The sequence below is a fragment of the Amphibalanus amphitrite genome, unplaced genomic scaffold, assembly GCF_019059575.1.
Source record: "Amphibalanus amphitrite isolate SeventyFive unplaced genomic scaffold, NRLGWU_Aamphi_draft 000697F_arrow, whole genome shotgun sequence".
In the NCBI taxonomy this organism is placed as follows: Eukaryota; Metazoa; Arthropoda; class Thecostraca; order Balanomorpha; family Balanidae; genus Amphibalanus; species Amphibalanus amphitrite.
The window spans coordinates 117,744-127,857 of record NW_024882191.1 but is presented as its reverse complement, the minus strand read 5'-3'; the positions used below and the strand labels follow the sequence as shown (position 1 = coordinate 127,857).

The 10,114-nt window shown below is 50.1% G+C and overlaps 1 protein-coding gene across 1 annotated transcript; it reads left to right on the top strand.

Moving 5' to 3' along the window:
* Positions 1–1,074: 1,074 nt before the first annotated feature.
* LOC122364781 (ribonuclease T2 protein rnst-2-like) lies at positions 1,075–2,813 on the top strand. The gene is made up of 3 exons (XM_043335510.1): positions 1,075–1,368; positions 1,868–2,474; positions 2,592–2,813. The coding sequence occupies exons 1-3, from the start codon at positions 1,304–1,306 to the stop codon at positions 2,811–2,813; spliced, it is 894 nt and encodes a 297-aa protein (XP_043191445.1). The 5' UTR covers positions 1,075–1,303.
* The last annotated feature ends 7,301 nt before the right edge of the window (positions 2,814–10,114 follow it).

Genomic DNA, 10,114 nt, shown 5'->3' with positions numbered 1-10,114 from the left:
CAATTGCCCATTTTGTGAATTTCAAACCATCGTTGTAATCATTTGGCATGTTTGAGCAGCAAGTAAGTGGTCATTTCAAGTCAAAATGCCTTGATTTTTACGTTAAATTTGAGGGCATTAAGATTAAGTGCTCTTTGTTGAGAAAGGAATTACAGAAGAATCGCGTCCCGGCTTGTTTTGCTGTCGGGGCGTTGTCGGTCCATGACTGTGAGTGGGGTAACACCGCCATGCTCGGCGGTGCTACCCCAAGGGGTGGCAAAATGGATAAAGCCGCAATGATGATTCACTCAGCTCGGAGAAGAGCTTTAGTTAGGCCGCAAACGTCGTCTGTTTTTTAACCTCACGTTTGACTTCACTGGATGTTTCGAAATAAACGTGAATTTGTCATGCTTTGTATGCATATTGTCCGCAACAAACAGTCTGATCTGTGACAAACTAACAACCAATTCTTGTGTGTCTTATATGAGTTTGAGTTACTATTTCAGACAGCAGTAACGCTTCCAAGGGTGGCTGTCACCGTAAGGCCGATCTGTGGATAACATCGCCATCAGTGGCGGTGCTACCCGCACATTTTTTGGAGGACGAAAAATGCAGGACTTGTTTTCGACGTCTGTAAAGTAGCGAAATTTTATAATGGAGCGCTGGAAACTATGCCAACATGTAGGAAAACATTCCTACTTTCACATGAATGCAAAAGAGCTTCGTTTTTACTACGCATATCAGCTCGGTGAGCAGAAATGCTTAAGGTGGCGGTGCTCCCCCCGCTTCCCCTACATACGTGTACGCCGGTACCACAGTGTCCCTTCGGTGTCTCAGTGTGCGCGTGTCCTGCAGTAGCGAACCGCATTGTTCAGCTGAACTGTCGCGGAGCCGGAGCAGCACCTACTGGTAGGGCCCGGCGGATGGCAGCGTTTCTCTGTGGTTGTTTTGCTAAAAACGTCGGTGGCTGTGGCAACTGAGCGCCCGATTAGCCACACCGTATCAGCGCGGTCGCTGCTCCCTCCAGTAATCCCCCCCCCCCGCCGCGCCGTCCCTTCCCTCCCCCTGCACCCCAACACGCCGGCTCTTCTGGTCTAACGGGGAACTGATAGCGCCGCGATAAGAGGTCGCCGGCTGTCATTTGGAGACGTCCCGCGGCGGGCCGACGCCCTCCACCCTATCCGGCCGTGGACACATCTGGCGCCCGGCCGGGTCAGAGTGTGACTGCGGCAGACGTGATGTGGCCAGTCGGCGAGAGGGCCCGCTGCTGGCAGGACCCGACCTCCGAGCACCGTCGGCACACGGAGGAGCGTGCTGCTGAACCATGGCCCCGCTCCACGGCCGGCCGGCGCTGCTGCTGCTCCCGCTGCTGGCAGGATGGACTCTCAGGTAACCGCAGGCTGCCAGTTTGACATTCGAGTCACTTCCGTATATGTTGATATTGACCCGCGAATTAATTTCTAACCCTCGGCAACGTTTTTATGTCACACCGAGGATTTCGTGGATAATCTAAAAACGGTGCGTGGGGCACTACAGTTATGAAGCGCGCCTCATTCCACATAAGCTGTGGAACTTTCATTCCCAGATCATTGCCAGCAAGGATTATACCAAACAAATATTACGCCAAAGCTGTTGCACTTTGTATTGCAATAAAAGTATTTTCATTACAGCACCTTTTTTCGAGATTTTTCCCTTTGAAGGATGATCTGTTGAACTCAGGCTCGATCTGAAAACACACTGGGTTAATTTTCCTTAGCATATGCAAGATAGGTAGCTTCGCGCTCCCTCGTAATCAATGATGAGTGTACCCTCATGCATACCTACATACAGTGCATGCTGTCAATGTACGCGCGTGGTCCTACTCGGTGTGATGATGTTTTGATTTCAGCCGCGTGGAGACCGTCCCTCTGCCGTCTGGGACCGTCTATCAGCCGTCTGCGACTCCACCATCTGCGCCGTCTGGGACCATCCCTGGGCCGTCTGGGACCATCCCTGGGCCGCCTGGGACCGTCCCTGGGCCGTCTGGGACCGTCCTTGGGCCGTCTGGGACCGCCCCTCGGCCGTCTGCGCCGTCAGGGACGGCCGCGGCGGCTGGCGGCCCGGCGCCGGCGGTGCAGTACTACGTGCTGGCTCTGTTCTGGCCGCAGACCAGCTGCCTGCAGCACCTGGCCGACACGGGCGCCGGCTGCGCCATGCCGCCGACCGTCGACGGCTGGGCCGTGCACGGACTGTGGCCGGACGCGGCGGCCGGCAACCCGTACAACTGCTCCGGCCAGCCGCTCAACGCCACCGAGCTGGCGCCGGCGCGCGCCGCCCTGCTCCGGCTCTGGCCAGAGGTGTACGCCGACCGCAGCGCGCGCCAGTTCTGGCAGCACGAGTGGCAGAAGCACGGCACGTGCGCGCTGGCCGCCGGCGACGCGCGCTCGCAGCTCGACTACTTTGTACGCGCCCTGGAGCTGGGGCTGCGCTACGACCCGGGCGCGGCGCTGCGCCGGGCAGGCCTGGGGCCGCGCCGGCGGCCGCACGGCACGGCCCGGCTGCTGGCCGCGCTGGCCGCGCTGCTGCCGCGGCGCGCGCTGGTGCGCTGCGAGCGGCCGCGCGGCGCGCCCCAGCCGCTGCTCAGCGAGCTGCGCGTGTGCGTGGACCGGCGCTGGCAGCCGGTCGACTGCTACCCGGCCGACGGCAGCGCCATCCGCGCGCACCGCTGCGACGGCGCCACGCTGCTGTACCCGCCGCTGCGGTACGAGCCGGTGCCGCGCTGGCCCGACTGGCTGCCCGCTCCGGCCGCCCCGGCGGGAGGACGGCCGCGACTCCTGACTGGCGGCGCGGGCTGACCGGGCTGCCCGTCTGAGGAGGACAGGGACGGGGCGCGGGCTGACACGGCTGGCCGTCTGAGGAGGACAGGGATGGGGTGGACGGAACGGAGGAAGGTGTCTTGCCTGGCTTACCCGCATGTGTGAGCGGGATCGAACACAGATGCACACACCCATCTCTAGGAATCTTGCACACATCCTCCGAAGTAAATAGTCTCATATGTGCAGTGCTAATAGCGACTCCGCGAACCGCTCCGTCTGAGGTATAGCGTATCAACAATAGTACAAGTTTGTATAACTACTTATCCAAGTGTGTCGTCCATGAGACGTTGTTGTACAAAGTGTGTTGAACAAAATGCAGATGCACACATGAAAATCGTTTAATACATGACTTAATGGCTGTGTTCGATTGTTTGTTCATTTCCTTCTGGTCTATTTCTACCTACACCATTTCAGAGGTTTGGGATAAGAAGATTAATATCATTTTTGTTCAGTCATCTCTCCAATGGGCTAGTTTGTGCCTATTTACCGCTCCTCCTTAACTATATACGTCGGTCAATTCATTTTGCCCATCATCTCCATTCCCCAATGTGTTCTGTGAGTGCCGCTTATGGGTCCAACAGGAAAGAGGTTTGGCACTTTGGCCGCAGTTAACGAGCGCTTCTCCGATTCCGGATGTGATAGGCCGCATTGGACTTTCTTCTTTGTGAACTGTTAGGTGCGATTTATTTGACTTGCATGCATTGTTGGAAGAAATAAGTAACCCATAACATTCGCAGCAATAAAGTTGCGTTAACCCGCCCCCCCCCCCCCACTGGGGTATGTTCTGTAACGCGCCTCACTGGAATGGGGGCTACTCAATTAACCCGCGCGGGGCTGGGGTCTCCAGCCGAACGCGCGGGGCTGGGGGGGGGGGTGTAAATTTTACCCCCCCCCCCTGTTATCTCCCAAACTAATGGTCCGATTTGGAAAATTCAAACGCCAGTCGAAAGATCTCATCACGAACAACTAAAAACATGTACTTATTTTAAAGTTTAAGGTCAAGGTCAAGGTCAGGTCAAGGGTACAAATTGCAGGTTTCTACAGTATCGGCCTTGCACCGTAGTTGCCGAAGAATGGAGTCATGGACTGAGACTGATTGCCCAAAACGTGTTCTTAGGCTACCAAGACAATATAAGTTGCATACGATATCATTCAGAGGTCAAGGTCAAGGTCAGGTCAGGTCAGGTCAGGTCACCAAAAGCAAAATATAGAAAAGGGCATGTGCGACACATGTTTTATGGGTCATTTTACTCATAGAATTAAATAGGCATACTCAATAAGTGATATGGACCACCTCTGGATGAATTTCAGGTCGAGGTCAAGTCAAGGTCAGGTCAAGTGAGGTCAAATTTTGAAGGTGGTTGTTAAGGCCTAAAAAGGTGTCTACCTGATGCAGTTTTTTCACGGCGAATCGAATGATGCTATTTTTGTTTCCGTACGAGGTCTAGAACTTCCAAAAAATCATTTTTCAAAAATTTTGTGTGTTGTGACGTCATAAAATTTTGAATAACTCCCACATTTTCGAACCGATTCTTCTAAAAATTAATATGTAGGTGCACATAGACCACTTCTCTGACATATATTCCGGTTTTTCGATTCACTCAAAATTTTGGATTTTAGAAGTATTTTCCCAAAAAAGACAGTTTTTTGAAAAAATTTGGGCCAAAATCCAATATTTTCAGAAAAACGGAATAGCCATTTGATAGACAAAGTAGAATTACGTATAACCTTTTTTTTGTTACGTCTTGATTCCTTTAAAAATGAAGATGTTAGCGGTGTTTGAAATTTTGCCGTTTTTGAGGCAAAAATGGCGAACATGACGTCACTAAAACGTCAATTTCTCAAAAATTTACCGACGGATTTCGCTCAAATTTCCAGGGAACGTGTCAAATTGATGTAAGAAAAGGTACTGAAAGTTTGGCGACGCTGCGCGCCGCCGTTTTTGAGATATTGCAAAAATTCGCGAGGGGGGGGTAAAATTTACCCCCCCAGCCCCGCGCGGGTTAACCCACGAGCCGCTGGGGGGGGGGGGGGGGGGCATAAAGTTGCCCCCTTTTACGTTTTGTAAAAATATCTCCGAAACCTGATAAGCTACGAAGGTGAAACTTGGCATAGCTTCAAATGAATACCTAGGCAATGTTTGAGGAAAGTTTGGTGGTTGTAGCACCTAAGATGACGTCACAGTGACGTCATAAAGTTTTGTCGTTTTCCGATATGGACCGTTTCTGATGACGCTGAGCATGAAACTCAACTGTAAATGAACTAGACAGCACCTGCTGTCATCCTAAAACATCTAACTACACTTCCAGCTAGTTTCTGACCAATAATCGACCCTTTACCTATATTCGGTCCCATATATCTGATGTATCGTGAGGAATATGAGAGTCGCAAATCTATGATTTCACTTATGACGTCACTCTAACGTCATTTCAAATGGGATCGACACCAAATTTGGACACAACCTCGGCTAGGTATTCAGAAAGATGTGTGCAAAGTTTCGCTTCTCTATCTCTTCGCGTTGCGACGATATCGTCGCAGAAGTAAAGAGGGGGCAACTATATGCCCCCCAGCGGCCGGCGGGTGGCGCGGAGGCCCAGCGGCCGCCGGGTTAAGCCCCTAACACCCTCCTAACTCCGAAACTACTGCGCTGATTGTCAAAATTCAGACGGCATCTGATAGCCCTGAAAAACTGCCACGCAAAACCTAATGCCATTGACCTCGGGGTCACCCGTGACGTTTCAGGTCAGGTCAAAATAAAAACTATTAAAGGGACTGTCCCACCCTCTAAAATGTTGTTAAAACCAGTTAAATTTTGTCCGACTTTATAGATTGGATGACCAGGAACACGGTTCTGGCATTTATTTTTCATTAAACATCTTAGGCTTCCCATATTCCAAACACAAACTTTCAAATATGTGACGTCACAGCCCAAAATAACCTCCTTCCCCAGGCCACATTACTGTCATAAAGCTGATTCTTTTTACTCTGTAGGCACCACAACAAAGTTCAGACCAAGTTTTAAGCGATTTTTCAACGAACAAACCCATTTAAATCAGAATGACTAAACGAGGTGACGTCACACTAACGGTCGCTCCATGTTGAAGATAGGGCCTTGTACAAGGCCCATTTTCAAATGAAGGGAACGAATTTCTTCAACACCAAGAGGCCGCGGGGGTTGCAACCTAGATAGATAGTGGTTTCTGAACCTCGCCGCAAACTTGGCTATCTCAACTCAAACCCCATGTTAAAGGTGGGATAGTCCCTTTAACCCCCCCCCCTGCGGTTTTTCGCAGATATCTCGCGCCGCCGTTTTTGGCACACCTGTTTGTGCATCTTTCCGCACATGTTGTGAAAATTTCAGACCCAGGTCGCCTTAGGTCAGGTCACGCCAAGTGACCTCACCTCAGAAAAAAGTAAGAATGCTCGTCATAGCTGCACCGATTGATCGATTGCCTTGAAACGTTCAGAGATTGATCAGAGCAACATTATCTATCAAATGTATATCTCGGAATTTTGATATCGGTGACCTGAGGTCAGGTCAAATTTGCGGCCTTTCCATTATAAGCCAATGGGAGAAAATTGAAAAGCGTCTGTTTTGCACGAACGTTATTCTAGACACTCTCAAACATCGAGATGAAGGTAAAATTGACACACTGAACCGGAAAATGGCAACTGTGACCCCTCGTTATGCCCCCGAGGTCATCTCAGGTCACGAACAGAATCTAACAGTTTTTCGCTAATAACTTCTGATAGAGGCGTGCTAGAGCGCCGAAAACGCCATAGATGTGTTCGGCTTGACGTTGCGGATCGACTGATATGCAACATGACCTTTTCCGGTCAGGTCATGACCTTGACCTGAGGTCAAATTTTCAAGTTGACCTTTCAAGGTCAAATTATAGTTTATTCGACGCGTCTCGACGAGAGGAACACGATGCTGGCAAAAGTAATGTGTCATGGTTCTTTTGAGTCAAAAGGCATTGCCGAAAAAACGTTTTTCGTAAAAACGGCTATTTTTGGAGTTTTTGCCCTCTGGAGGCTAAATCGTTGACCTGAGGTCAAATCTGAGAGCATTATTAAGAAAGGTATGTGAAAGGGCTATCGAATGCGCTTTTCCGCGGCGCTGTAGCTGTATCGGTTCCCGAGATAGCCGTTGGCAGTTTCCAAAATGTTAAAATAGTGAACCTTGCGTGACCTCTGGTGACCTGACCTTTGACCTGACCCAAAAAATGACCGAAGTGTTTTCGTCCTTATTTTGGACGTTCTTTCGATTGCCGCTTACCGCATGTCGCTACGTGGCTCAGGAGCCGAGTTAGAAGGGGGGGGGTGTTCAGACACCCCCCCCCCCCCGGCCCGGCGCGGAATCTCAGAGCACCGTCCCGGCGCGGGTTAACGTTTTGCTTTCTTTACAGTTTGGGCTCTGGCCGCCGCTTTACAAGTCAGAGCAGGCTCATGCCTTGTTTACACACTCGTAAATAGATGCTTTAGATACCCTGAGGGTACCAAACTTGTAGGTACTTTGATTTTCAGGTCACGGTCAGGTCATCACAAGTCACGGAAATCTTATATCACGCATCAGTCACGTGACACATGATTTATGGTCCGTATATTCCCAATATTTCATTTTCTCGAAATTTTTCATTTTCCTCTAAAAAGAAAACACAGCAACAACGTTCTTTCTGAATTTGAAATGCGCCACTCCTGCAGGTCAGGTGTCACAAAGCGCTATTATTTATACCAAATTTCCCAAGTGGGCGGTGTTACCCAAGTGTCTGCATTTTTCTTTTAAAAATCCTTCATTATGGCTGCACGACCAAAATTGCGCTCGAGCAGGAGCACGTAATGCTTGGATGAGTCCTAATTATGGCAAAAATACCACTTCAGGACTAATGTCTGTCAAATAAGATCAGTTTTCTTCTGCTTATTAGGTATGCTAGAAAAAGTATAAAACGTATTCACGAAACGTAAAATTAGGAATTTCTCGCAAATCACCTAAACCAATGCGGTGCACTGCCCATACCTACTCGTACCTGCACTTCTGCTTGTCGTCACGCTGCCAAAAGACAGTCAGCTGTCGCCCTAGGCCTTTTCATATTTCTGATATCGGGAAGGGCGGTGTTCCCCAAAGGGCGGTGTTCCCTCATCTTCCCCTACTGACATTTTTTTTAAAATAAATTTAGTCCGAATGGCTGAATGGGCGGATTTGAGGAATCAGAGTCCGCACTAAGCATAGCTTGTTGTGCTGACCCTGACCCCGCCACCCGATCGCGCAATTCCAGTTGTATGACAGAATTTTGTCCGAACGTTTAACGTGCCCTCACGACTGGACACGGTCCCCTCCGCTTACTCACGTTACCTGACTTCTGTGCGGCCCCTGCCACAGACACGCACGCCATTAGTACACGTAGGAGCTAAATGTGGCCGCCCAGACATTGGAAAGACAAATAAATCCAAGACCCACCAGCGTTGAAAAGGCGCAAAAATATGACGTTAGTTTTTGGAGAAAGCTACAATTTCCCAACTCTGACTCTCCCCTACCCCATTGACTTCCTAATCGTGAGGTCACGTGGCTGACCTCACTTCTTTGGTGAACCTGATGAAATAATCTGAGGTAATTATTTTTTTAGGACTTCGGAGTAAAATATGTCCTGTGCGGAACACTTCTTCGCACCGAGGGTACAAAATTCAGCATTTTGCGTCTTCTGTGACTTAAATAGCCACAGACGGCCACCGGCACAGATGTGGCGTGTGTGTGTGTGTGTGGGGGGGGGGGGGGTGCGGTGTGCCACTCTGACCTACCTCGACAGATCCCTATCGGCCCCTGTTCCTGGTGACGCAAGCTGCGCTCCGGGCGGTCGCTGGAAGTTGGAATACCGGCCTCCGCCTTCGGTGGGACAATGGATCGGACGTGTCTTCCGGTGAGCAAGGTCAGCCGAGCGGGCCCGCCTGAGATTCTATCAGCGAACAGGGGCACCGCTCGGCAGGGTACGCCTCCAGTCGCGACTAAGACGCAGCAGGGAATACGCGTCAGCCAAATACTGCCCGGGCTGTTGGGTAGTTTGCATACTGCCCGGGTAGTTTGCATACTGCCCAAGTTAGCATATGACCCGTAACATATACAAAGTATGCATACGCGTTGCGACGATATCGTCGCACTTGCAGAAATAAAGGGGGCAACTATATACCCCCTTCCCCCAGCGGCCGGCGGGTTCCGCGGAGGCCTAGCGGCCGCCGGGTTAAAGTGACCATCCCACCTTAGCATTAATTTTGAGTTGAGATAGCCAAAATGGGGGTTCTGGCTTGCCCTTACCGATTTGAGCACTCACAACATCGAGAAATGCCTCAAATCGAAAATATATAATTTCAAAGTTGCAGCACTTTGGATTCAGAAGGGCTAATGCATCTAAATGTGTGACGTCAGCGCAGATCTAACGATTTTAAATCTTTTACTAAAACGTTTGGTAGCACGCGGTGGTATATGCTGCTTTGCGCCTAACAAGTACCGCACTTTCAGCTGCACGGAAAAAATATTTACTCCGCGAGAGATTTACATACACCTTATTTTGACAACTCCTTTTCATGGTGTTCATATACCATTCATTTTGGAGTATTTCATGGCGAGGAAGAGTAATAAAAGTACCTCACTTTATCTGTCGGAGTAAAGGAAAGAGATTGGGATTTCATTTACTCCCCATGCATAACCGCTCGGAGTATACAAACCCGGTCGGAGTTTTGTTACTCTGCTTTGACAGTTCGAATAAGCTTGGAAGTACGCAATGCAGAGTAATTCACCGCAAAGGGAGTTAACGAAGAACAGCGAGGACAGTCAAAAGAAAAGAAGAGTAACTGAGCTCCCAAAAAAGACCTGAAACTCCTCTTGAAAGAGTTTTGCCGCCATTGCGGCACTGATGCACGTGCGTTATTCGACGCCATTTTCAAGGCAGCAGTCGGTTGGCAGTTGCGCCTACAGTGAACATGCCGGTGGTGGTGTCAGTGGACTGTCAGTGGATTGTGAGAGTTTTCGGCGGAGAGTGGTGCAGGAAAAGGTGGGAGTGGTGACGATACGCTCGGAGACGACGCTCTCGCAGCAGCAACTATCATCTCACTGCATATAACTGACAGGATCTTCGAGCTCACAATTCAGGCAAGTCCCTTCTCGCTGCGACTTTGGAGATGCGTTCAACAGTTATATTTGCTTCGTGACATATTAAAACCAGAAGCTACTGCAGTGGAGGCTGTTTTTTTCTTTGCCCAAAATATTGACGTCCAGTAGGTACCTATGC